Consider the following 27943-nt stretch of genomic DNA (forward strand, 5'->3'; position numbering starts at 1 on the left):
TTCCCCCACTTTAAAAAATGTGGATGTTGTCATGAAGTTGCTTGATCTGGTAGGGATGAAAGGCAAGAAAGGCTCATATTGGAGTGGGCTGATGCACAAGGATCAGTGACAAGCTTAAACATAAACCAGCATCCATAGAATAGGGGAATACTGAGTGAATAGACCTCACATTAAGAGCTCAGGCAAGAACTAAGAAGGTCAAAACTCCTAAACACCACAGTACAATACTATGATGCAAGACACATGCGAAGTCTGCTTTCCCACTGTAGTGTGAGGCCTATGAATAGAATATCCTGGTCAATAACCACTGCTGGCTTGTTTTGAAAGGGCTGTCAGAACTGAGGAGCACACTCATAGCCTGCTTTCTGACTCACAGATAGCCCTTCACCCCCCTGTAGCACCCTGACCAGCGGCTGACAACAGGCATCTCTGCAGGTGGTCAGCTGCGCTGCCTGTGTTGCACCATGCCCATGGCAGCTGCACTCTCATTTTTCTATAGGGATTTACTTTCCACAATGCTTCCTCTGTTGCGAAGAGCACCATAGGGCAGCAATATCCGGGTGGATAAAGAGAAGCAGAAAGACAGCCTGCCAGAGGTCACATGAGCCAGGAGCAGCAGGCAGAAGCAGCACGAGTCCTGTATCCTGACCCATGCTTCAGTCTTCAGCCTAGGCTTCCTCCCCTCTGAAAAACACCCTCTACTCTACCCTGCAGATCCAGTCACATTTACATTTTTGTTTAAATCTACAAAGTGCAGCATGTAACCCAAGTGATGAAAATTAGCAAGCCTTGCTAGATTAGGGGACAGCTTTATTTTCAGCAGGTCTCATCTCACTGCGGAATGACTGCCTCCAAGCTTAGCCGTGCTATCACAGACCCAGTGGGACTCCTGCTTGTAGTCTTCACCATAGCCCATGTTGACAGCTAATTGACCACTCACTTGCTGGATTAACATTGCAAAGGACACACAAATAACCTGGTATGAAAGACAGTATTTCATGGTTAATTATAATTATTAGGAGTATTTCATTAACCAAAATGGCTAACAACACCAGGCTGCAATTTCTCTCTCTGGAAAGCAAATAAGCACAGGCTGCTACTAGGGTCTTATGAGACCTGTATAACCCCGTCCAGCATCCATTTAAATTCTGATAGGTACCCTTCTGCAGCCATACTGGATGCAGTCTTTCCTAATCTTCTCTAGACAGCCAAAGCAATCCAAGCAAACTGTGCCTTCCTCATCCGCCATCTAGTACCATAATCTGGGGTAATAAAGATGTCGCAGGCATCAAAGATACTGCACACCTGCTTTCACAGCAGTTAGAAAACTGTATAGTTTCAGATTTAGGAGAGACCAGAGTTCTCTACCCGAGCAACTGGGATGCTCTTTTACTGTCACAAGGCTGTGAAATCACAGCCAAGCAATTCTATTCCTTGCAACAGCACCCACACCCCAAGAAGGCACATTAGGCACCAACAGTTTTCCATGTGGAGACAAATAACCCAGTAATATTTACAAGCCCAGTCTCATCTGCTTGTTTCTGAGAGATCATATAATTGAATAGTTAGAGGAGAGGAGACGGAGGAAGCTTTTTCAACCTATTTTAGCTAAAAGCCAGAATCTCTCTTTCATCTTCTGTGCCTTTTGCCTTTGCATTTCAGTCTCCCTGCTTATAAAGAGATAAAATGTGTATTTTTTGCAAAGTGCTTGAAAGCCAAGTCACAAGTATTGTTATTTCAAACAAAACAAATTTGTTTGCATCCCTTTCCTGCTAGTCAAGCAAGTGCGGGGTCTGGAGAAGCAGGGCTCAGAGCAGAGAAGGCTTAGTTCTGTGCTAGTTGACTGCTTTCAAAAGAGGAGTAAATGAAATGTATTCACTACCAGCTTTTCTGCTTTCCTCGTCTCCGAGCTTTCCAAGCCAATTAGCTCAACCAGTCTTCACCTTGTTTTAATAAAGAGGGATTTACTAAAGTATTTCCTCTTATGCATTATGAGCTGTGCTGATTAGTACGAGGCCCCTCGCTGACTTTATGGAGCGCTTTAAAGAAAGTCCATACCAGGTGGGAATATCCAGACCTTCTGCCTCAGATATGCCTCCTCAAAAAAGATCTGCCCCAGACATGCTGAAACACCACTCAGACTCACTGCCCAATTAATTCATGCTAGCAAGACAGTACAAAGACAAGAATTCTCCTGCAGTGTGAAGCCACCTTATTCTCATGCCTCCCTTACTTTCAAGTGCCTGGTTTCAAACCAGTACGCTCTCATAATTGAAAGAGATAAGTGGGAAAAGATGGTATGTACAGAAGACACAAACACATTTGTATGTGAAATGCAGCCTGATAATCCTCCCCCACCCACATACCACCCAATTAACAAAGTTATGCTCAAGAGAAATAAAGAGTGCAAAAGAGTGGGCATTTCAGAGGTAACACCTTCCATTACTGCTAGACTAATGGCATAACCCAAATCTAGATTTTTATTGTGTGTGTTTGTTTTGGTTGTTTTTTTTTTTTTGCCATGGACTAACATGAAAATATTGTCTCTAACTCACAGCCAGTTTTGCTAGTTATAGGCTAGTGAAGCAGGGTGATGGCTAGGGCAGATCTTGGATTCTCCTGCCCACTCACATACCCTCAAGAGGGGAGCACTCCCATGTGTAGCCTTGTCAGACCACCAACTCTCTGCTCACGTTCTGCCTCTGTCTGCTAGAAGATAACGAGATGGCAGCTCATACCCATGCATCTGTTATTACATGTTTCTGTTTAACAAATTGAGCTGGCAGTGACATGCCTCTCCCAATAGCATATAAATAGTTTAGATCCAAACATCCACTAACAGTCAGCCAATGATACTCTTTCCCCAAAAGCATCCTACATGCATTAACTTTTGGCAGGAAACCAGTTGTCTTACTACTCAATAATTCATAGGTGAGCTACTCAGCTGGGTAGTTCTGGGAATAAAGCAACTCATTGCAAGTGCAAACTAAGGAAAAGAAATACATAAAATCAACCTACAAAAAAAGAACCAAATGAATTTCTTCTTCCAAAACAGAGAATACACATCCTTCCTCTTCCTTCAGAGTTTATCACTAGTTTTTCTTACCATCTAACCCAGTTTCATTGCTGCAGCTTAAGCCTATTGCGTGTCCTCCCCATAGGTGTTTTTAAGTCCTAGTGATCAACTGTCCAGTCCCCAGTACCCCTAACATCAAAAAACACTAGAAGGAGAGAATTCTTAGCCCTCTCGTCCTCTCCCAAAGTCCTTGACAAGAGGGTGGTGATGTTTTATATATATGTGTATGTATACTTGTATACGTATCTTTACAATACCCCTTTCTCTCCTTCTGCTCTTCAGGTGGCAGAAGCACAGGTTTAGTTCCTATTTTGGTTTTGTTTTCTCAGGGCAGAAAGACTGTCCTAGAGTTCTAAATGCCAGAGGAATCACATGTAAAAAGCTTGGAAAAGGAAAAAATAAAAGAGAAACCTGGATCTGCAGCTCTGACTTTCCTCATGTCCTGGCAGAGACAAGCAGGGCAGAGGGGCCTATAGTGGGGCAGAGATCAACAGGCACCATTTGCAACCTTGTGAGCAGAAGCAGAGCTGCTTGGCCCATCACAACAGAATGCATTCCCTATGCTCCCATCCACGGTGTAAAGGGAAAATGAAGGGAAAACAGCCAGTCTGTGATGTTCATTGTCCTAGCATAGGCCCTCCACATTCCTGAGGATTTGGAACAACTGAGAAAGAACTGATCCGCCCAGGTTTGGCAGCAAACCCAGAGCTAGCTGGAATATGGTAAAAATTTAAAGCCCAATCTATCCCATCTAACCTCTGCATTGAGGCACCTAAGTTAGGAATGCCACTTCTCTCCAAAGCTACTGATACCAACATCTCCAGAGGATGATTTGGATCGTATTTATAGCTGGCATTACCTCCCTTCATGGTGTGCCTGCACAGGGAGCCTAAGGTGATCAAGCCCTCACATCTCTGTTAGGTGGGTGAATGCAGACAAAAGTGAATGCTTGTGTGACACCCGCACAAAGTGGCTAGTGCCATCCCTCATATGAACCCCTCTGTGAACTCTCAGTGCCTCGTTTAATGAGTTCATCATTAAACTGGGTCATAACACTCATCTGAAACTTGGGCAGCACTCCCTGCTATTGGACAGGAGACACCTCCTGTGTTTGAGCTGCTGTGTGCCACAATGGAGCTACCGTGGAAAGGAAAACAGACACCAGCCTGTACGTTTTCCATCGCAAATATAGTGATAACTGTTTGGACTCCAGTCAGCATCCAATTAGTGCCACTGCTAGGGCTCATGTCCAGAGTATGCAGCTGCCACCTACAAGGAACTGACTGAGTTTCCCCAGGTCTCCTATGGAGGATCTCGCCCACAACCAAAGGAGCTACCAGGCAGAGGTGATTTCTAACCCCAGGTGGTAATCTAATAGCGCCAGGCTCCTATTCCATCACCAGCTTCCAGAGCAATTCAATCACCTCCACACATTTAGACCCATTTAATAAAAGAACTGAAATCTAAGAACAGGGTGGGTGCAGGAAAAAGAGCTCCAGAGCTCCTGAGAACTGCAGCCTTGTCAAAATGAAAAAGAGTCCCTGCTTTAGAAGCCCAATGATTTCTGGGGACACAGGTGGTCAGAGTCTTCTCCTCTCAGCTGGCCTACAGCATCACCTCACCTTCTGTTTTCAGTTTGAAAGCTACACCAGGAGTACTAGATGGTCAGTCCCCCCACAGCTGCTTTCCAAATAGGCAGGCAAAGCAAGAGGCAGCATAGCCAAAAGCATAAATGTTGATTGAAAAGTCAGACCTGCTTTAATGATAGGGTGGTGGGATCAGAGCTGGAAAGTGGAGAGATTCAAGCCAGGAAGAGCCCTGGGAGGGAAAGGAGGGTGGATCTAAGGCAATTAGGATACTCAAATATTAACCAGCGCTCCTTAATATGCTTACTTTGAATTCTTTGTACTACTAAGGAAAAAGGACTCATGGGGCAAAGCTAGACCAGGAAGAGTTAATACAGTGGTTCTCCAATTATCTACAGTGAGGAAGGAGGACAAGCTTCTCCATACAAACTACGCTCTTCTTCAGCTTCTCCTTCAGGCCTAGCAGGGAATTTGGACTAAGAAGGAAGAACCTGGCAACACTCAGTTTTCCATCACTTCTTTTTCCACTACCTTGGAGTTCTGCTGCCAATTATTTAATATTGTGCACCACTAACTGTCATCATTACCCCATTTTTCCATCCTTCACTCTTGATTGAACTTGATTCATCTGAGGAAGATGACGACAATGAAAATGTAACTGTTCAGAACGAGGCTGAAAGGATGCTCAAACTACAAGATTTATGACAAACATTCAGTCTCATAGATGAAGCAGCTGAGGTCAACAGGTATCAAAGCAATTTTTCCCATAAGAATTAATGTAACAAGGGGGGTGGTGCATACAGGAACTTCAGAAATTTATGCAATTTAAAACCACATGATCAGATATATAGCATAGAGAAAGGAGAGGTAAGAGCATTTTTTACTGTAAGCATTTTTGCTGTCACTCTCTGGATGGTTACCTCTTCATCATTGTCATCATCAACTTGAGATGAATCATGGTAGATCAAATCAATCATGGGTGAAGGATGGAAAAATGAGGATAGGCTCAGGTGGTCTAGCAGATGGAATGGCTGAGGTCTTTCAGAATAGTGACCAGCTCCAAAAAGCTACCTACCAAATAGCCACTATTTCTGTCTTCTGAAAGTCCCATCTTCCACCTCCATCCTGCACAGCGTTACTTGCACGCACTTAAAATGTTTGAGTTTCATAAGTGCATGTGTGCAACTCCTCCTATGTTAACTAATTATGAGGAGAAAAAAGTGCTTTATCTGTGTTGTGGTTTAACCCATTTTGGTTTAACACCAGCCAGTAACTGAGTACCACACAGTAGCTCGCTCACTTCCCCCCACCGCCGGTGGGATGGGGAAGAGAGTTACTAAAAGATAAAACCAATGGGTTGAGATAAGACAGTTTAATAACTGAAGTAGAATATTATAATAGTAAAATATTAAAATATATAGTAAAATAGTAAAATATATAGTAAAATAGTAAAATATATTATAATAGTAAAATAATAATGATAGTAAAAAATGGAAAGGGACATAACGAGAGAGAGGAATAAATCTCAAGAAACACAACTGATGCACAACAGAATTGCTCACCCTGAGCCCATCCCTGAGTAACAATCAGCCTTTTCCAGTCACTGTCCCCCAGTTTATACACTGAGCATGGTGCTCTGCTGTATGGAATATCCTTTCGGCTAGTTTGGACCAGGTGCCCTGTCTCTGCTCCCTCCCAGCTTCTTGTGCCCCTCTTCACTGGAAGAGCATGAGACTGAAGAGTCCTTTGTCAGGGTAAGTGCTACTTAGCAACAACATTGGTGTGTTATCAGCATTGTTCTTATCCTAAATCCAAAACCACAGCACTGTAACAGCTACTGGGAAGAAAATTAACTCCATCCCAGCTGAAACCAGGAGAATCTGTTATACCAGTAACGGTCAACTTTTCATGAACGTATCTTTGGCAAATTAATGGTTACAATCATCTCCCTACACCTTATTCCCAAAACTGCTAATCACCTACAGAGACAGCAGAGGATTTGGCAGTCCCATTTCTTCAGGTATGGATGATACTGCTTGTGTCACAGAAGGGCATGGACATGAGCTATGAACGGCTCGCTCCCCCACTGGAAACCTCACGTCTCCTTTTTACATTGACACCGTGTTTCCAGAGAAGCAGCGGCACAGCAGCCTCACTGCTGAAGCAGATGCAGCCCTGCAGCTCTTGTCTTTTCCTGCATTAGGAAGAGTGCTGTCAATTCTGACAGCTGCAGGTGGTGTGGGCTCCCAGAAATCACTCTCTGGGTCTCCTCTGCAGCAGAGGACACAGGAAGGGGGCAATGACAGAACTGGCAATCACTCAAGGACAGCAGCCCGCTCCCACAACCTCCCCATATGGCTATCAGCTCTGTCCTATCTCCTCTGGACTTGAACCAGAAGAAGGAAATTCATTATCAGTCCCGCTCACTGCATAAATCTGCTCTGACATTCAAACTTACAGGCTGCTTCTGTGGCTGCCCTCAGGCTGGGCCAGCGCTACAGGAACCATTTGGAGGAGCAGCATGCCTGTAATGTGGGCTCATGCCTATCACATGCCTTTTCCATGTTGACTGAGGAGGACTTAGGCTGCAGCAAAGGCAATATATAGGACAAGTGGGAAGTACACAGGCAACCTGATACTTGAATTTTGGTCTGATAGATAAATGCCTAAAGCTGGTTTCATAAAGTTTCTGTTATTCACATTCCTGACTCCTCTGAGACACAAAAACTAAGGCCATTACCTTCCTTGTTCCCATCCATTACATGAAGATCTGAAAGGGGAGCCTGGCCTGAGTCAATCTATCAGTAACTATGAGCCCGAGGGTCTGCGGCAGCACACACTGTAATGTGGCATATCATGCTCCTTCCAGCCTCTCCATGATAGGTAACACCACCTCCCAGAATCAGATACCCCAGGTGAAAAGGACATTTTAAAGAAGTTTCAGCAATGTTTGCTGAGCCTTCCCATTGTGGTGAGCACAGAGTAGACATAATTCTGTGTACAGCTCTGCAAAGAATTTGTATGGACTTAGATCTAGGGAAATCTGTGGATAAATATGTAGTAAAAGCCAGAGAGGAGGGAAAAACAGGCTTCTCTGTGTCCTGTTTGTAAGAGTAGCTGGAGCTGTGCATCCTGATCTGAATTCAACAATGCAAAAATGGCAGAATTACAGACTAGCAGATCATAAAAATGCCACAGAATGTAGTAAAAGATGGGGGGAAACTCCATCTAGCCAGGCCTTTGAGGGGAAGTTTGCATCCTGTAAACACCAGAGAGGATAAAATTATTCTGTTCCCTCCTTGCATGTATTGCCTGCAGGAGTACAAACACAAACCAATTGGGTCAATGTAAGCAACAGAGCAAACAGCAATAAACCTTTTTATCCCTCACTGATTCCAGGGGAGGAAAAAAAAAATCATGGAGGAGGAATGTGGGATGCAACTTTACAAGTTAAAAAAAAAATGAATGATGATTAATATTGTTTTTATGGATCCTTGGCAGACAAACTGGGTAGTGTTTGAGAAAGCAACAAGAAAAGTAACTATCTTGTCATAACATCCTCAGGCATTGGAGGGATCCTGGCTTGCTTCCACACAACAGACTAATTGAAGATGTAATACTATTGAAATGCAGCCCACATTAAGCAGATTAAAAACACATTAACCGAAAGAGTTCAAAAAGAAATTTTAAAAGGGTGCACTGAGATCTCTCTAGTGAGAGGGAAGACTTTCTCCAGGAGCACATCTCTAGTAAGATCCCATATGAACCTCTTAAACTGATGCTATTTCACATCTTCGTCAAGGTCAAAGATCCAGCCAGCATATCAGTGACAAAGTCCCCTGTTCAGGCTGTGTAGCCAACATCACACATAACCACCTTTTATGTCTGAATGACCTTACATCCATTTGCAGCTGGGGTGACTAGGCGCAGACTTTGGCACAGCACTGGGATGTGGCTTGTGCTTTGCTTCCTTCTCTCCCACACAAAGGCAGTGCTTTAATGTGCAATAACCGACAATCACTATCCTTAAGTGCCTATGTCAGGATAAAATACCAACGTCTGTAAGGGACACAAAATATGCAGCAGTAAATAACATACTAGAGAGATACCTCAAGCAGGATAATTTGGTTTGTTTGATGGAATGGGCTTATGGTAACTGCATGCAATTTATCTTTGATAACTGTAGAATAGTTTGGGTTGGATGGGACCTTTAAAGGTCATAATGGAAAGGTCTGAAAAGAAAACTGTTGAGGAAAGTATTTGTCTTACTAGGAAAAAACCCAGTGATTCCAAGAGGAGCCTGAGTTGATGTAACCCAGTGAACATCAGCTTTCAGCTTAATTCCATAGACCAAAGATGTCTAAATCTTTGGGTGATTAAGCCAAAGCTTACTAAATTCATTGTGAGATGGACATAACCTCTGAATCTGCATTGGTGAGACCATTTTTGAAAGACTTTTTAATACAGGTGACCATGCTACCAGAATGATGCTGAAAAAACCCTGAGAACAGGACTACAAAAATTAATTGAGGGCTGGAAAACATGCTTTGTGGTGAATGGCTAAAGAGACTTTCTGGATTGCATACTGAAAAAAGGCTAAGAGATTACTTGTTCTGGTATCTGAGACTACACAAGGAAGAGACTGCTGGTAACAAACAGCAATGTAAGAAGACAAAGGTGTAAACGGAGCTTGTAGTTAGAAACTCAAATGAGACAGGCTTAGATTAGGTCATGACAACTGAACCATGAGACTGAAAATGCATTGGAACAGCTTACTGAGACACACACTGAATTCTCTGTCGCTTCAGCCTTTGAGTAGATGCTGCACTGAAAATGTACATTTAGATGCACAAAGGTAAACTCACCTTCTTCCTCAGCTCCACTAGTGAAAGACGCTAGCTTGGCATATAACTAATTCTGTCTGGACAAACAGCACAAAATTATTAGAAAGAGATTCAAAGAGCCTTTGTTTTCTTGCAATGATCAGGAAGCTGGAGCCCCAGCATTTTGGGTAGGTCAACTGGAGTATATAAGCTTCCCCAAACGGTTTAAAAACCAAACGCCCCACGATACCTAACCATTTTTCCTCCTCACTTTAAAACCTGTAGACAGTTTCATTTGCATCTTTTCATTGATACATGTGAGCTCATTCCTAGAAAGCTAATAAGAATGGAAACTTGTCCATTTCCATGTATGAACTTGAAATTTTGCAAGGCCTCCTTACAAGCAGCCCATGAGGAAGAGAAAAATCCTTAAACTACAAACCCTTATTTCGCATGTTGCTCATTTTTCCTCTAACCCAGCCAACCGTCACCATCTTCTCATCCCTTTAGACCCATTCCGCTCTTTCCAGCAAATCACCATAGATGTATGGCTGCTCCCTTTCCCTTAAGCCCCAGTTCCCAATTTTACAGCATATCAGGATATTGGCTAAAGGGCCTGTATTACGCATAAGCTCAGAAAATCCTAGCAGACCTAGCACTATTAAGTCCATCTATATTGCATTAAGTTGTTATTAGCTACTGTATTCTAGCTTATGATTAGGACAGTAAAACACCTCTTAGCAAATCAGTGCTTGGTAAGGAAAATCCCTGTTCAGTGCAAATGCCACTGTTATTTATCGTCCTCTTGACCTCAATCACAGACACTGTCGGGAACCTCTATTAGTTTTGGAATTCTAGCCAATTCCTCACATCAGATGCTTCAGACCATTGAATTATGGAATCAACTAGCTTGGAAAAGACCTTCAAGATCATCATGGGGACTAACCGTTACCCCAGGACTGCTAAGTCCACCTCTAAACCATGTCACTGAGGGTCTTTACACATTTTCTGAACACTCCAGGGACGGTGACACCACCACTTCCCTTGGCAGCCTGCTCCAATGCATGATGAGCCTTTCGGTGAAGAACTTTTTTCTAATATCCAGTCTAAACCTTCCCTGATGCAGCTCGAGGCTGTTTCCTTTTGTCCTACCACTTATTACTTCAGAGAAGAGACCAACCCCACCCTCACTATAACCTCTTTTCAGGTAGTTGTAGAGAGAACAGCTTGGCTGAGCTGGGCCCAGAGCTGTAGCATATTTGCAATGGATGAGATTTTCAGCACTTGTTTCATAGGTGTGAGAGCAGGTTGCAAAAGATCTGCTCTCATACAAAGGGGTGGCTGGAATGGCCTTCAGTTGCCATTCTTTCTTTAGCCAGCAGGGACTTATCACAGATTCTTCTTCACCACAGAAATTGAGCAATTTTCAGTCTCTTCTACATCCCATTCATCCCTTTGCAGCTTGGCAAATAAGCAGTCTCAGAAGTCAGCTTCCTCCCAGTCAACAGTAATGAAAAATTTCGATGGCTTCCTGCGATCACACAAGACCCTAGAAACAAGGACTCCGAAATCATACAAAATGCAACAGGTCTGCATACAACTAGGAAATTTCAGCATGTCTGTCAATTCCTGGGACCAATGACAGTTTTGCAGGTTCATAAAAGAAAACCAACTGTTTTACCTCAAGTCCTGAGGGCCAATTAAACTTGAATCAGAAGCAACAGCTGAGATAAGGTAGGAGGGTGTGCATACACATGCTTATTTGTTTTTGCAACAGACAGGCAAAGAGGAATGGAAATTAGGAACTATATGAAGTGAAATAGGGTGAGAGGGGTGCATGCTGGAAATGTGATCTCTGCTCATCGAGAAAACAGTCTCCTGGCTTTGAAGAAAAACCGGTTTCTTTCCCAGAGCCCAAACAGAAAAGCATAAGCTAGTAACTGAACAGTTGTTTCCCCACAGAAAGCTCCAAAAGGCCCCTATGACCTTCCTAAAAATTTGGCCTCCCAGTATAGTGTACCAGCACAGAAATGGCAGCAGGAAGATATGCTGGGATGTAGTGAAGCCTGAGCATCTCTGAAATATAATTCACATTAGAACAGTTTCCTGGCAGGGGGTGAACATAATTGGTGCTGTTTCAGAGCTTGGTGTCAGGATGGTCACAGCTAATAACCCCCCCAGCAGCCCCAGTATACTCAGTTTCCAAGCAGGGTTTCTGTTCACATCAGGACTCACTCAGGGTTTTCCCTGTACAAGCCCCATCCCCAAAAGCAGCATCACTATTCTGTGCATTGCCTCCATGTGCCTGCCACAGCTTTACAGCTGGGCTGGAGGAAATAGCTCTGCTCTGGTGCCAGGGTGCAGGGAGGAGGTGAGGAATAGCATGGGAGCCTGCTCCTATACCTTCAAAGGTGCTGCCTGACATGGGCCCAAAATCACGGGAAAAAAGCAAAAGCACAGGCACAATGCCATGGCACTGCATAGGTCTCTCTGGGAAAGAAGCTGAGGGGAAAAGAGTGTCTGATCCCCTGGCAGGGGTCCTGTGTCAGGGCTGATGCCCTATGATTTCCTGCAGGTATGGACAGCTGTTTTAACTTCTCTATGCCTCAGGCTCTTGTGCAGAGGCTGAAAGTTATCATGAGAAAATGATAATAAATTGCCTTCTTAGTGTCTTCCTGGTTCCCCTAGTGAGTTCTGGTCTGTGGCATCCCTCTCCTCAGAGATGGGGAGAGCACGTTCATGTCCTGGTCATCAAGAGGCAGTATTTGACAGGGACAGGGCATCCCCTCCTTTCCTATCCTGTGATGCCAGGCTTAAAATGAGACCTGACAGCCGTTTTCTAACTCCCTCCATCTAACCACCTCCCTTGCTCCATGTCTACTGTGGGCAGTCTTACCACATATAGCGCATGCCTTCCCAAATCCACTTTGCTCAGGTGTCAGCAGCAGCTCTCTCTTTTGCTAGAATATATATACAAACCTTCCCATTCTTCTAGCTCTCCTATCCTCAGTCTTTTCTACTGCCTTTTCTCCTTCAAATATACCCACTACATCCAACCCAGGCAAACAGGTACCATTATTTCCTCTCCCTAACACATGCCGCATATACCCAAATCTCAGTCCTGTCCATCGTCTCTGGCAGGGAATATCCTGCCATGCAATGTTCCAGGATCCATGGCCCTTTGCCCAGTTCCCACATCCCCTGGACATGTACTGGTGCTGTGCAGACCAAGAGAGAAAGCTTGGCAACAGCTGCCATGTCAAGCTCACCATTTCTGACCTGGCAGCTGGAGGTAAGCATGTGGTAGAAGTACTCACAGTCCATGTTAGAGAGGAACACATGTTACATCCACGTAAAAAAAGAAGCAGAGCCAGGACAACCTCTCCCTCCAACCAGGCTGCCTCAATGCAGTTTGGGTACCACCAGCTGTATAGCAGTTCAGAGATCTTTGATGCAGGTGGTTTCACTTAACACCTAAACTCAAACAACAAAACAGAGCTCAAAACCAAAGTGGTTTCTTCAGAACAGCAAGATGGGAAGCACTGGGAGTAGTGACAGTAGTTTGGCAGCAGTATGCTTCAGTGGCTTTAAGATAAGGACACACTTGGACAAGACCCAGACATGCATAGCCTTGCAGGATGCCCAGCACAAAGCATTTGAGAGGATTCTGGAGTTGGTTTATATCCCCACAGATTGATGTATAGCTATGTCCTACAGGGAAAATAGCTGCCATGGCAGCAAAACCTTAAAAGGAGTGTCTGAATTACAACAGTACAAGATGTGGTGCTCAGCACTGAAAGGGCCAGGGTGGGTGAGAAATTGTCCACAGAGACATGACCAAGACTGTGTGCCATCCATTGTGTCTATACAGCTCTTGTGTCTTCTTTCCTGACGAAACTGTGTAGCTTGGATGTCTCTCTCTTTTGATAAAATTAAGTTGCTCTTCCTGAGAGTCTGGCCAAAAACCAGGATAATGGCAGCTTATGGAAAGCAAATTTGTTTCTCCCCAAAATATCCAAGAAATGGATTAGCTGATTTAAACCAGTTCTCTTCTGAACAAATTCATCTCTCTAGGCAAGCAGCTCTCACACAAGCTTTTCCTCAGCCTAACATTACAACTGCAGAGGTGTTCAGAGCAGAGCAAAGAGCTGCCCAAAGGCTCAACGACAGTTCAGGCAGGCTGCAGTCTTACAGAGCAGACCCAGGTCCCCTCTTTAAAGAGGGCTCCCACCTTCCTGACGCGTGTGTCTGGGTGTCATCCTCTCTTCTTTCACAGTCATTTACCCAGGTCAATGGCGAGGAGGCTTCCTTGTACTTTGCATTCGATGTGTAGTGCCACAGACTGAACATGCCAGCTTTACAAAACCTGCTCTGGTGACTTCTCCCTGCCATCTGGGCCTTTTGCTTCACATCTCAAGTCTCCTGTATCTCCTGGCCACCACAACGTGCAGACAAGCTCTGTCAGAACGATTTCAATCAAAAACTGCAAAAGGGCTCGGGGCACAAGGGAGACTTCCCAAGAAAATCTTGGTGAGAGGCAGCACACGGGAACCTTCCCCACAAGGCAGCAAGCAGAGAAGAGACCACGGATCTGCAGAGCAAGCCCTAACAGCTACGCACTAAGGAGAAAACTTGCAGCCAGCCAAAATCCATACTGTTGCTTCAGCGTGTGAGTTGTTTCCCTTCAAAGCTGCATACACCAAACACCGTGTAAAAGCAGCAGTGGGACTCCTGGGGCTTTGTTCCACAAACAGAAGGGTGGTCACAAAGAAGAAAAAGGTTTCAGCTAAGTACCCTTATGGTAGCAGGAGAAGAGGGCCAACAAGTCCTTAACATACAGGAGCCATCCTCTTCTCAACTACATTTGGTACAACCTCATCTTAAGACGCAATCCAAAAGTGATATAAATGCTGTCACATCCGCTGTCTGCCAGGCCTCAGGACCAAGGGATGGTAACTGTTAAAACAAATCTGAGGCCAGCTAAGCCTCTGTGGCTGTTACTGTGCTCTGAACCGCGGCCATCTGGATTTACAGCCATGATGGAGTAAAACTGGTTCCTCCTTCAGCCTGTCCTTATACTGACAACTCTAATTAATTGTTAGCAACCTAGGCACTGGGAACTGGAGTGAGCAGTCCTAACACCGTATCACCAAAGACAGGGCTATGTGCACAGACACAAGCTCTAAGCAGCTTAATCCCAGACACAACACTGTGGGCAGAAAGCGTGCTGACAATCAGGAACAGAACTCTCTTCTCCTAAAGGGGGAGCACGAGGGGTCTGTGTGTTGGTAGAAACACATAAATAATATGGATACTTTCAGCTCAGTCACACAAACCTCCGTACAACAAATTAGGGGATAAGCAGAGAGGATTTTCATCAAAATGGAACCTAACAACCAGGTCAGGCTTTGTTCAGACTGGTGGCTTGAGGTCATGCCCATGACTACAAATGATTTTCTTCTTTTCACCAATGAAGGTCTCAAGGTTTGCGAATGCTGAACTTGCAGAAGGCTCAGTTTTCACATAGCTTTGAATACAGACACACCTTCGCCAGAACATCTGTCCATTCTGAAACCTCTGATGGTCTAAGCAAAACCAGAACACCCCAGGTTTGGTTGGTAGGAGAGACCAAGGTTTCCCTCTCTTGGGAGCAGACCTGTACCATGTAGAACTGTTATACTGAAGTATGAATGGAAGGGTAGGAAAGCCTCAGTCACTGGAAGGGCAGAAAAATTACCTTCTGCCCCCGAGTTAGCTCCTGAACTGTGGTTCTCAGCCTGAAGGAGGGTACCAGGATGGACCTGCTGATGAAACCAATGAAAAAAATTAAAAGTCACTATTAATAAATATGATCAGAAATGAAACCAGCTAAGTCTAAAATTCTTAGCAGATGGCTCCATACTCCAGCTCACATGGCCAAGTGGCAAGACAGATAAGCCAGCTCAGTCACAGATATGGGTCAACCCTGGCCACAGACAGACTCATTTCTCTTAAGACTTCCTTCACATTGGCAGGGAGAGCTGTAGGGAGCGCTCAGGAGCCAAAAGCCCAGTCCCAGCCACTCTGCAGAAACATCTCCATGCCAAAAGCATGTCTTTTAATGGAGCAGTTAATATCAAGGCTTATGTTTCAGAGGGGGCAGGGCACCAGTAAGAGCACACTGACATTGAGCTATGGCTTCAACAGTTGATTGAAACAGTTTAATGCATTTCCATTTCCAGTTGCTTGGATCCAGCAATGCTTCTTACTTATTTACAGTATCTCTCCCTCCTCTCTTCTGTGCTCTTCTGTTTGCTGCACAGATAATAGGGGAAATTGATGCTGACTATTTCCTTCCTGATGTACAGCATTGCCAATGGGTTCAGCAGGATTTTAAAGAGAAATGAGTCAACAGCATGTGACCAGGAATAACATTTGCCAGTGTGTGAGCTTGAATGGGAAAACATACCTGTGCCCACCCGAACATTAGTTTAAGTGACAAGGGCAACAGATGCCCCAGCAGGACATATTCTGGCTGCCTCCCAGGTCAGGTCTGAGCCAGATCTGGTTACCAGTCCTGTATCTAGGACTACGCAATGTCTCCTGAAGTCCCATTAACCATGGTAACTGCCACTCCAAAGAGAATGACAGTCTATTTTCCTGATTACACCTAATATTCACTGTGCTTTGAAGATACAGCACAATAATCCGTCTATTGCTTAATGTGGCGAAAATCTACCTAAGGGCAATAAGCATAATCCTTTGGAGACCAATCTCAGATGATTGTGGACTATTATTTTGGATCCAGATGGGAACAAATTCAAAGGCCATGTTCTTCCAGGGGAGGAGACACCCAGGTTAATTCCTTTTCTAGTCTTTCTTTCTGCCAAGATCTCACCTGCTGTGTGACCCAAAGGTGAGAAAGGATCATCTTTCAGACCTGACTATCCAAAACAAGGTCAACCCTATGTAAATATCTCCTCTTCCTTTTTTCCTTCTTTCTCTGGGCACTTAGAGAAGCCAACATTTCTGCCAAAGACAAAAAGGGCACCAGCAAAAGGCTGCTTATCCAATCATCAGAATTCGGTGAACTAGTTAATATCTCTTAACAGAGGTGATGGGTACTCTGCTACCAGGCTTTGGTAGCTATCCAAAGAGAGAGAACCCATTCAGAGGATTGAGCAAGGGTTTGAGACAGCAAGTAGTGAGTGCTGTGAGGAAGAATAAACCTATCTACCTGTAGGAAAATACTGGGGTAGATATGGACATGGACAGTGGGATTGAGTGTGCCCTCAGCAAGTTTGCCGATGACAAACAAGCTGTGTGGTCCAGTTGATACGCTGGAGGGAACGGATGACATCCAGAGGGACCTTGACACGCTTGTGAGGTGGGCTGATGCCAACCTTATGAAGTTCAACCATGACAAGTGCAAGGTCCTACACCTGGGTCGGAGCAATCCCAGGCACAGCTACAGATTGGGCAGAGAAGAGATTCAGAGCAGCCCTGCAGAGAAGGACTTGGGGGTGCTGGTCTATGAGAAAATGAACATGAGCCGGCAGTGTGCGCTCGCAGCCCAGAAAGCCAACCGTATCCTGGGCTGCATCAAAAGGAGCGTGACCAGCAGGTCGAAGGAGGTGATCCTGCCCCTCTACTCTGCTCTTGTGAGACCTCACCTGGAGTATTGTGTGCAGTTCTGGTGTCCTCAACATAAAAAGGACATGGAACTGCTGGAACAGGTCCAGAGGAGGGCCACGAGGATGATCAGGGGACTGGAGCACCTCCCGTATGAAGACAGGCTGAGGAAGTTGGGGCTTTTCAGCCTGGAGAAGAGAAGGCTGCGTGGAGACCTCATAGCAGCCTTCTAGTACCTGAAGGGGGCCTATAGGGATGCTGGGGAGGGACTCTTTGTCAGGGACTGTAGTGACAGGACAAGGGGTAACGGGTTAAAACTTAAACAGGGGAAGTTTAAATTGGATATAAGGAGGAAATTCTTTCCTGTTAGGGTGGTGAGGCACTGGAATCGGTTGCCCAGGGGGGTTGTGAGTGCTCCATCACTGGCGGTGTTCAAGGCCAGGTTGGATGAAGCCTTGTGTGGGATGGTTTAGTGAGAGGTGTCCCTGTCCATGGCAGGGGGGTTGGAACTAGATGATCTTGAGGTGCTTTCCAACCCTAACTATTCTATGATTCTATAATTCTATATATCAAGGATCGGCTATAATCAGTACAGGGCTGAGCTGGACCTTCACTGAGCTGTGCAGGTTACGACATGCTATTCAGAATTCACAAAGCATTAGAGCTAGCACAACATCATTCCAGCAGGATAACGCACTAGGATTGCAATTTATATTTATGTATCAGTTATAAGTTATATGTGGCTTTAACGAAGTAAAATTCCCCATGATATGACAGTCATCTCAAAGGCCAGTTGTAGCAACAGCTAGAGTTTGGGGTCACTACTAATCTTTGAAATTCATGGAAATGCTATTTTGATCAGGCTTTTAGGAGTAATGGAGTAATAGAGTAATTTTTTTTTCCAATTTGTTATTATGCATTTCCTAAATTCATATGTAGGTAGCATTGTTTTCACTAATTCACACATACACCCTTTCTGTGTTTCCTCCTTTCATATATAATGGCTCAGATGACACATTGTATTCCAAAATCCAGAGTGCTGCACATTTTCAAGCCCACTGTGTGTTTTACAGCCTTATTCTATCCTACCCACACGGGATGACCCAGCCCTTATTTTAAACCCACCTTTGCAAACAATTTATTTTTCCACTGGGATTTTTCTGAGTGAGTACCTGGTCCTGAGAAAAGCCTTGACAACAGCATCAGCAATAGCACTGATATTATTAACAGCAGCGCTTTGCTCTTCCATTACTATTTTTATTTCAAGATTTCAAAGTGCTATGTTTATTATGCCCCACAAATCCTTGAAGAGATGGGTCAGTTTTATTCCTGTTTTGAAGATATGGGCAAAACATGACAAGACACTGCCACTCCAAGTAGTAGCCAGATTCCTAGGAATTATGACAAGCCCAGTCTCTGACCAGGACACAACATTTCTTCATCCTTAAACGCAGAGCTATAAGGCTGCAAGGATTTTCATGAACTTATTAATCTTCCAAAACTACAGTTCAGACCAAGACGTCCAGCCTCTCAGAGCTGATGACAGACAATTGCGGCTCACAAGACAAAAGGAGAGCAGCTTTTTCTGCTTGCAAAATAGAAAAATAATAAAAAACCCCAAACACTTTTTTTTTCCTGACAGCTGACTTAGTCTTTTTGTCTTTTTTTCCTCTTTCCGCTACTGCAGTGCAGTTGAAAAAGCCTATTTCTGGGCTAGTTTGTTACGATACAGCACTATATGCATGAGGGTGAGGGGAGAAAAAGAAAAGAGAAACAGAAACAGGTTCTGACATCTAATCAGATTTGTTGTATTGATTTTGCAACTTCAGCTTTAGAGCAAATCAGAGAAACAACCACATTATCACCCAGAATTTGCTCTTCCCTTGAGTGAGCCAGTTCAAAAGGAGCTCACACCAACAGAGGCACGCCTGCATGCACTCACACACACACTCATGCCTGTATGGATGCACACCCCACCAAAGTGGTTCTCTGGGGGGATGCATGGGCTAAGGGAGGAGGGGGAAGTGCTCATCACAGGGGCTGCAGGAGCCACACGATCACCATTTCCAACAAGATGAGAATTCCAGAGCAAGCCACCAGACTAATGAGCTACCTGTGCTGGAGAGCAGCGTTTCAATTAACCGCAGTGGCTCCTGCCATGGTACCTACCTCCTTCTAGCTGCATGAACAAGGAGGAGAGGGAAAAACTGCTGGGACTGTGCTGTTTGCTGAGGTTTTGTTTTGCGTGGGAGGAAAGGTGAGAGCCTATAAAGGAGAAGAGGGCAATTCTTGCCCTACTTTCTTGGTCTGCAGTTTGTTTTTCATGCTGATGGAAGGAGCAAATTGACAGCCTGCAAACCAAAGCTGCCTACTCAGGAGCAGAACAGGCAGTGCCACTGTAAGGTCCTTCCACAGTTCCCAGGCAGGAGGAGACAGAGCAGGTGTACAAACACTCAGTACACACCCAGCTCCAACCAAGGGTACACAGAACTGATGGAGAAGGGAAGAGGGCCATTTGGGTGGGCTGCCACATGGACTGTATCACCATTACTCTGGCAAGATCACGATAAAGCACTGCTTGGCCTTGAGAAGAGCTACAGAAAGATTATGTTGAGTTGCTCTTTACACAGAAGTTCATCACATCTCTGCCTTCTTTGGGGTCACACCAAAGGCTCCAGAACAGCTTCTGGCTTGTAGCTACCATCATTCATGTGAGGGGAGTCATGTCCTTCGCCCCCCAGCTCAAGATTCAGTGATGTGTTCCCCCCCCCCAGACCGGGTGTAAACCTGAATTCATCCCAGGCTCGGCACTGCTGCTCCCTTTGCAGGGGCAACGCAGGGCAGCAAGGACTGCACAGCTTTCAAACACCAGTGCCAAACTGGGAACACCAGCAGGTCTGACAGTTCTTTGCTCCAGAGATTTTTGTTGCATCTCCCATCAGTTCTTGGGTGACCAGAGTCACCCTCCCTGCCATGTCCATACGCCTTGCCCAGCCTGCTTTCCAAAACAGCTTAAACCAAGATGCATATTTCCAACCTACTTAAGGGAAGCTTCTCCACACATACATACCTGCATGGAAACCTGCACACATTTCACAGTTCTCATCTTGTAATTTAATTCCTGCCATGCCTCTGAAAGGACACAGATAATTTTAAAAGGGCATCTCGGAATACTCGAAGTGCCTGCAGGATTTCGCATGCCTCCGTTACTGCTGTGCTCTCAGCAGCTCACATCTCTGAGCAGTGTGTCTGGTTGGCTTCAACCAGGTTACCCACTCCCGTCTCACGTCTCTTCTTCCTGAAGAGTGAGCCTGGGAGGACTGTGGCAGCATGTCTAATGAGCACTGCTGCGCTGTGCGTGGAGGCTCAGCACTCACAGCCCAGGGGCAGTGTGCCTGGGTGCAAATTAACCTGCTTCCTATACATCCCACATCTGCTAAATCCACACTGCTCAGAGGACTCTGCCAGATCTCAGCGATCAGATTATCCTGATGGGATGTAGGGAGGTATGGAGGGAGGGCTATTCCTACAGTCACAGCTCCTTTCAGACCAAAGCATTTTACCCAGCTGCCTTCCCCGTCTGACTCAAAGTCTTGAAGGACAGAGCACAGACCCCTGCATGTCAAAACAAATCAACAGCATGGCAGCTTAGCAGGCACTCACTCCTCTAAAGGGAGAAACCACTGCAAGGAAAGGATGGAGAGAGTCACCCAACAGGGACATCAGCAGCATCCCTACCTCCACGTTCACCTTTGTGCACAGGTATTGCCTTCAAGCAGGGCTGGGAGCACCAACCATTGCTGAAATCACTCAATAAACCACATGCAAAAATCAGTTTTCTGTTACAGCTTTATTGCATGGAAGCCTTTGGGAGTATGCAGTTTCTGTTAGAATCTGCCTAGCTCTGCTTTCCAGGAATGTCCAGAAGTGACAGCTGCGGTAACTAAGTTGAAGAAAGGACTGCAGGGTGGAAATGGCTTAATTAACATTCACTTGGTACCTTTTGAATGCTTGACTTTACAAACTTACCTATGTACCCTGAAGGTATTTTACCATTGCACAGTGCACACACCTGGTAAAGCTGCTGTTCCGCACTCATCCACTGGTAGGGAAATGAAAAGAACTGTATACCAACATACACAACACATCTCCCTTCCACTTCCAACACACTGGCCATACAGTATCCTGTGGAGAACCTTGTGTAGCCAGACCAATTAAACAAAATGTTGGAAGGTCCGTAGACAAGAGAAATGTGTCTGCTCAGCCCAGTAAGAAAGGTCAACTATGCCTAAAAGCAGCACTGAGTGTGTCATATAGCCCACAGGCTTTAATATACACAGGCATTCAGACAGGCACTACTGTATGGTGATACTCACACTGCACGTTGAGCTGCACCATGGCTTCACGGGGTCTGATGTTAAAGCCATTGTATCTGGCTGTCTGACACTTATAGGTCCCACTCATTTCTCGGCTCACACTCTCCAGGCGTAGCTTCCCATCGTATGTCTCCACCGTCATTGTCCCTGAAGGCATGGGAGTTTCCTTATCTACCCGGGACCAGATGATGGGTGGCTTGGGCTTCCCTCGAACCTCACACTGCAGCTCAGCCCTGGAGCCCTCCCGGACGGTGATGGTGGACTGACCCTTAGGGATGCTGATGGTTGGTGGCACTAAAAAGGAGGCAAGAAGGGTATCATTTTACACCGAGTTTCCAGGGAGCAAGGAACATTCTTGAGATGCTTGTGTCTGAGTCACACCAAAAGCCCTAACTCCAAAGGTTTCCACTTGACACAGTGCAGCCTCTGCCCATTTAAGTCATCCTACAGGGTCTGGAGCTGCAGGGTACCAAGGAAAATCCCAGCTTCTCAAAAAATGTATCCCAATACCAACGGCAAGTGCCAGCTATATTGGGCCATTCCCCCAGCTCCTGTTCCTCTGCAAAATGCTGCCCAGGAGGAGGGCTAGCTCTGAGAAACCCAAAGGCAAAAGCCTCTTTGATCCATTTCTCAATTTTTGGTTGTTAGTGAGTTTCTCAAGTGGAATTTTGAATAAGAAATTAAAATCTTGGTCTTTTGACCAAAAAATTAAAGTCATATCTGCCAAGGTATCTAGTTTCCTTACCTGGGTCAGACCAAACCCAAAACTTATAGGATTAGTGCTTGTTGATCACATCTCCAGCCTTACCAGACATCCAGGATCCCTGTTTGCTCCTGAACTACAGCAAGGAGCCAGCTCGGTTAAGTGTCTGCTTACTTTACACTGAGATTCTGAGCACACTGGTTATCTCTGGCTCAAGTGAGTGAGAGTGGGTCTCAGCAAAGATCACTTCTGTAATCCCTCCCAGACTGGAAAGAGCTCACCCAGCAGAACTGCTGTCGAGCCAGGGCTAGAGCTGGAGGCACAGTAACACTCAGGAAACATCCAGCTATCAACTGACAACAAAGCTTGAAAAAAAACCAATGACTCCAGCTGAAAGGTACTGGTGGGGAGAGGTTTGCTGTTCACACGCTCACACCACCAAGAACCCAGGAAGGGAATGTTCATACTAAAACCTATGTAATATTGCCATTTTATTTGTATGAGGCTTCAGAGTTAACAGTTCAGCTGGGGTAAATATGGCCATGATCAATTTCTGAAAGCTCCTTTTTGAGCCTTTTCTGCTGACAGAGGCAACACTTGGATTGACACTTCTGTAACTGCAAATGCCATGTATTTCGTTTCCATTTAAATAAAAATTTAGAACTACAGAGGCTGTAACAAGCCAGTCTGACCAATGTTAGCTCAATTCCACTCCAGCAAAGGAGAGTGTGCTACAGTAATTGTGCACATTACATCCCACAGCTGCTTTATAAGCAGATTTAGTATGGCTCCAGCCCGGTCTCCCTATGCAAGAGGGAGGCCACATTTTCAATTCACAGGTCTCTCGTGGGCTGGGGAACCTCATCACACCCTATCCCGCACAGAGTGAAGGTACGAGAGCACTCTCAGTGCCCGACATTGCCAGCAGCTGCTCACCTGGCGAGAGGCAATTTTCTCCACAGGGAAAAGCTGTAAATTGCATTTGAAGATGTTTTTTAATTAAAGCTATCTCCTTGGAGCCGCTCAGTGGAGGCAGCCACCTTGGCGAGCTCAGGCTTTGTCCAGTGGGGAAAGATGGAGCCACTGCTGCCACCTTCCTGCTCCGACCCTGTGGCTGGGGGAAAACCCACTGGGTTTTTTTGTAGGAGCCACATGTTGGAGGTGGCTGCTTGTGGGGATCTCTTGGCTGATGCACAGAAGGCCGCTCTGGTAGGGATGGCGGTTTTTCACTCCCTGCGTCACAAAGTGGTTCTACTGGACCAGGCTGCCAAAGAGAGGCTTCAATACCCCCCAGCTTGCCCTCCCTCATCAGCAGCATCCATAAGAGCATGTAGTGCTCAGCCTACAACAGACAGGCAACCTGCCACTGTCTTTAAGGCAGCAACCAGCTGGTGCTTGGACCAACACCTGCACCAACAGACACTGTCCAGCCTTTTGGTGGGATCATCCAAGGTCTGACAGCCCTCTGCAGCCTCCTACCCTTGCAGGCTTAAACACAACTGCACTCTGCCATCTAGTGATCTTGGGCAAAAAAAGACTGCTCACAAGGCTGGGAACGCCAGCTTTGACTAGGACTGGGGGTATGTCCCAGGGGAACTGAGGGTTCCAGGAACTGCGGGTTCTCCTGTTTTTGTTCCCTACTGGTACAACAGGGTTGGTGTCTGCTGGCATGGAGAGGGCTCTACCTTTCATGAAGGGAAGCAGCACCCTTTGGTGTTTAGTGGGTCCATGGCATAGTCAGGGCTTGTTCTCTCAGATGCTAATGAACACTAAGCGCAGTCCTGTTGGGAGCAGGCTGGTCCCAGCATTTCTGTGGGACAGAGGCTTCCCAAAGCATCAAAAGCAGTTGCAGCACTTTCTGCATGGGTGAGGGAGTTGAAGTGAGCAATGTCTGAAATCAAGACTGAGACCAGCCAGTCCAAGGATCCAGCACAACCACGGATGGACAAGAAACTTCCACTGAAGTTTCAGGACAGAATCTGTGGGCAGCTGGCTCCCCTCAGGAGTCCTCACCAGATTACTGGCCCAATACTGCTTTGTGCTGTACCCTCTAGGTCTTGGGAAGGCAGCAAGATGATATGGATGTAACGGAGAGCAGAGCTGGATTCACTACTTGCCCAGAAACAAAAAGGCAGCCCTGAGATTCTGTATGTCAATCCCTGAGATGACTGACCAGCACAGTTAAAGATTAGTCCTGTCCTCACCAAGCCATGGGGTGAAGTTTTGACCCTGATTTTAAACAGGGAGGGGAAGCACATTTGTAACACTTGGACTCCTACAGAGAGTGCCCAAGACAGATTGTAATTGCAATCCAGTAAACACGAAAGCTTTCCAGAGAATTTGTTATGACAGATGATACCAATCTCCTGTCCACAGCTCTGAAAAAAGGGACATTCCTCATAAGCAGTGCCAAAGAGAAGAAAGAGCAGCTTTCTTTCTCTTTACTCCCTTCTAAGCAAAGGGACATTTGAAATTTGGTGAAATGCCATCTGCTTTTTCTTCCATCACAATTTGGAGGCTTCTTTGAACAACCACATTATAAACCTGTCTTGCAGGTTTGATTGAACTTTTCATAGGGAGAAAACATAGAAGAAATATCTGCTTGGTGGGCAACGCACCGCCAGGCTCAGCTAAATGCTTGCCTGAGGATGAAGAGACTGGGATTCAAGACATGTCCTTCAAGAAAGCCAGAGGCATTGGGGTGGTGGCAGTTCGTAATGCCAACCACTCCTCTGAGGTCCCCTGCTGGCACAGAGGCTCACCTGTCTCTGAGGAGATGTTCACCTCCACACTGAGGTCAGGAATGGGTGCTCCCTGGAAGGTAGCCACACACATGTAAGTGCCGTAGTCACTGAATCTCAGGTCAATAATCTCCAAGCTGCAGGTCACAGGTGGGAGCTCGGGGTCGTTCCGCGTGATGAGCAACCGGTCTGAGAACCTGGCTGGTTTCCCATTCTTGTACCAAGAATAGACAACTTTCTCCTGGGGGACAGCATCTACATGGCACGAGAGCTTCAAGTCCTGCCCTAACTGGATGGTCTCACTCTCTTTGATCACATCAGGGGTGATTTGAAATGTGGCATTCTTCATGGCTGTGATGAACACAAGTGCAAAAATGGTTAGGGACAGCAAAAAGTCTTGCATGGGACAGGACAACAGCTTTTTGCTGCTCAGGAAGGCAATGCCTCCATGTCAAATCTGTCTGAAGACCTCTCCCAGTTACATTCCTACAGAATATCACCCAGGCCACCCATCTGGCAGTCTAGGACCATTCTCCAGTCCAGGATAGTGCTACAGCCTGGGATGAGGCTGTAAGCAGTGCTGGCACAGCTTTTGGTCTGGGAGCAGAGAAGCTTGCTCAAGCACTTCTCCAGAATACTAACTGCTGCTAAGTTCCACATTCACCCTCAGCTGTACAAAAACAGCCAGGAAAAATGTAAATCTAGACCCTCTAGCCTGAAAACCCCATGCTCTGAGACAAAGAGCCACTTACACCGCACCAGCAGATTCACCGTCTTCTTTGCTGGGTTCCCCACGTTGTTGATGGCTGTGCAATTGTAGTAGCCCGAGTCCTCCACACGGATCCTCCAGATGGTGAGATTGCCTCCTTGCACAAGGCTATTGGGAGGCACTGGACCAGGAGAGTGAGACCAAACCACTTCTGGCTGTGGGTCACCACCCGTCAGGGAGCACTGCATAGTGATGTTGTCACCAGGGTTGACCACCAGTGTCTCATTGACAGACAGCTTCAGAGCAGGTGGGGCTGGAAAAGTACAAAGAGGCACACTTCTGAGCTTAAAAAAGACCCATCCAATTGCTGTACGCAGCTTCATATTTTCTAGGATTTATTCTTGAAAATGGCTGGTTTGAGTAGGGAGAGCTGGAAGGATCCATGCATTGATTGCAAATAGAAGGTGTTTGTGAACCTGAAGCATGATCATTACAATGCCTTTGAGTCAGAGCACTCTGTTATGGTTAGGAAACAGTGTAGACAGGACCTGACACTGCCCCAGAATGGAGGTGATACCTAAATCACTCCACTACTAGTGCTTAGAACTGGGGCATAAACTAGCTGTTTATGGATTAGGACTATGGCTTAGGACTCCGGTCAGAAAAAAGCCTGATGAGCCCCTTTGCACAGGTAGAAGTGGCAACCAGACAAAATTTGGCAGCGGAAAACCCAAGGCTAGAGGCTTTCTGACTCCTGATGGAACAACTGCAGCAAGGCAGAAGGGCAATGGAAAGCCACTGTGGCTCTGCATTACTTACCTTCACTGCACCCAGCCCACTACTCTGCAGATGTCACTATGACTTCTGCTCTGACTGTATTTAACTCCCCTGACTCTAGGCAGGCCCTGCAGAAACAGCACTGGCAAAAAGGCTCAGCTGGTAGCTCCTACTAGAGTACCTGTCTATCCCTTGCTGCAACACTATTGTATGAATCACAGTTAGTCTGATTGTGCCTTGAACAGAAACAGCACAACGGACTGAGCCCTGAGAAAGAGAAAAAAAAGCAAGAAAAAAGGGGGACAGGAGAACAAGGGATTCATTGTCACAAGACATGGGAAGCTGCAGCCACGGATTGAGTTCACCTCTTAGGACCCAATCCAAAGCACGCTGGGAAGCTCACTGGGATGTCAGCGTTTGCTGGATGGTTCTCACAATCCCAAGGGAAGGTCAGGCAGAGCACCAAGTGCATGCTCAGTCACAGCCTGCTCCTTCTGGCTGACCACCAGAGCTCAACCCTATAGAAGGCTGAAAGAGAAAGGTCTGTCTCAGAGCAGCTCGCTTAAACCCAACAGATGGTTGTGTTAGAGGACAGTTGGGATTAAGGCACTCCTCCTGTAAAGTGTTGCTGTCCCAAGAAGGAGTTTTAGGGAAGGTCTACCATTAAAAATTACCTCAGCCATCCCATGATACGCCTCTCCATCTCTTACACCCAACTAGACATCTTTGAGAGGCAAAGCCTTTGCCAGGCACCTGGCCCTTTCAGCTCTGAGCAGAAACAAGACCAGGACCTGTCTGTACCATAACAGACCATAAACTGCAGCTCTGCATCCACTCTTAACCTCCTTCACCTCCATAAGTGTCAAATACACTTTTCTACAGACTGGGGACTACAGACCAGGTCACAGGGATTGTCTTGCATGCACAACTGAACTGAGACTAGTCTAGAGAACGTCCAGACAACCTCTCATTTGGATACCCTAGTAACTGGTTTTAGTTTATTTTATTTCTGCATCCTTCTCACTACACCTCCCTCTAGGAACTGGTCCAAAAAACTTTCCATGAAAAGCCTTTTAAAATCCTTCTCAGCACCGTCACTGGCTCCATCCAGACAGAACTGAGAAAGTAGCAATTCCCAGCATAAAGGCAGGGAGTATGTTTTAAGTAACAGCCGTAATAATGCAAAATAAGACATTGTTCCATATTCATGAAGCCTGATTTAACGGCATCATTATTTCTGCCTCTTCTCTCCCTGGACCCTGCGTTAATGAGCTGTGCTGGATTTGTGTTGGATCTGTGAATTACGGCCCATACAAACAAGGCAAGGAGCAATGCTCTCATCCCAGAACCAGCACCATAATTTAGCAGTGCAACCACTGCCACACTGGGACATTGCTTTGGTGCACTGAATCAAACGTCCTCTCCATGGCCACAGCATGTGCTGTTTATGCCAGAGGTGGTCAGCTGTGCCTAAGGAAAAAGTTGGCTCCTCTGCCACCTGAAAGGCCAGTGTCTTTGAATTTCAGGAGGCCACAGCCTGC

The 27943-nt window shown here is 45.9% G+C and overlaps 1 protein-coding gene across 5 annotated transcripts in view; it reads right to left on the reverse strand.

Annotated features, from left to right (window-relative positions):
• The window catches only part of MDGA1 (MAM domain containing glycosylphosphatidylinositol anchor 1), a 154783-nt gene that overhangs the window by 60646 nt on the left and 66194 nt on the right, over nt 1–27943 (reverse strand). For all 5 annotated transcript variants that reach the window (XM_065680015.1, XM_065680014.1, XM_065680013.1 and 2 more), the window contains exons 7-9: nt 25669–25938; nt 24938–25267; nt 21473–21766 (exon numbers count right to left, since the gene is read on the reverse strand). In XM_065680015.1, the coding sequence (XP_065536087.1) occupies nt 21473–21766; nt 24938–25267; nt 25669–25938 (894 nt within the window). The remainder of the gene's footprint in view (nt 1–21472; nt 21767–24937; nt 25268–25668; nt 25939–27943) is intronic.

Source organism: Lathamus discolor, chromosome 5 (assembly GCF_037157495.1).
Source record: "Lathamus discolor isolate bLatDis1 chromosome 5, bLatDis1.hap1, whole genome shotgun sequence".
Lineage (NCBI taxonomy): Eukaryota > Metazoa > Chordata > Aves > Psittaciformes > Psittacidae > Lathamus > Lathamus discolor.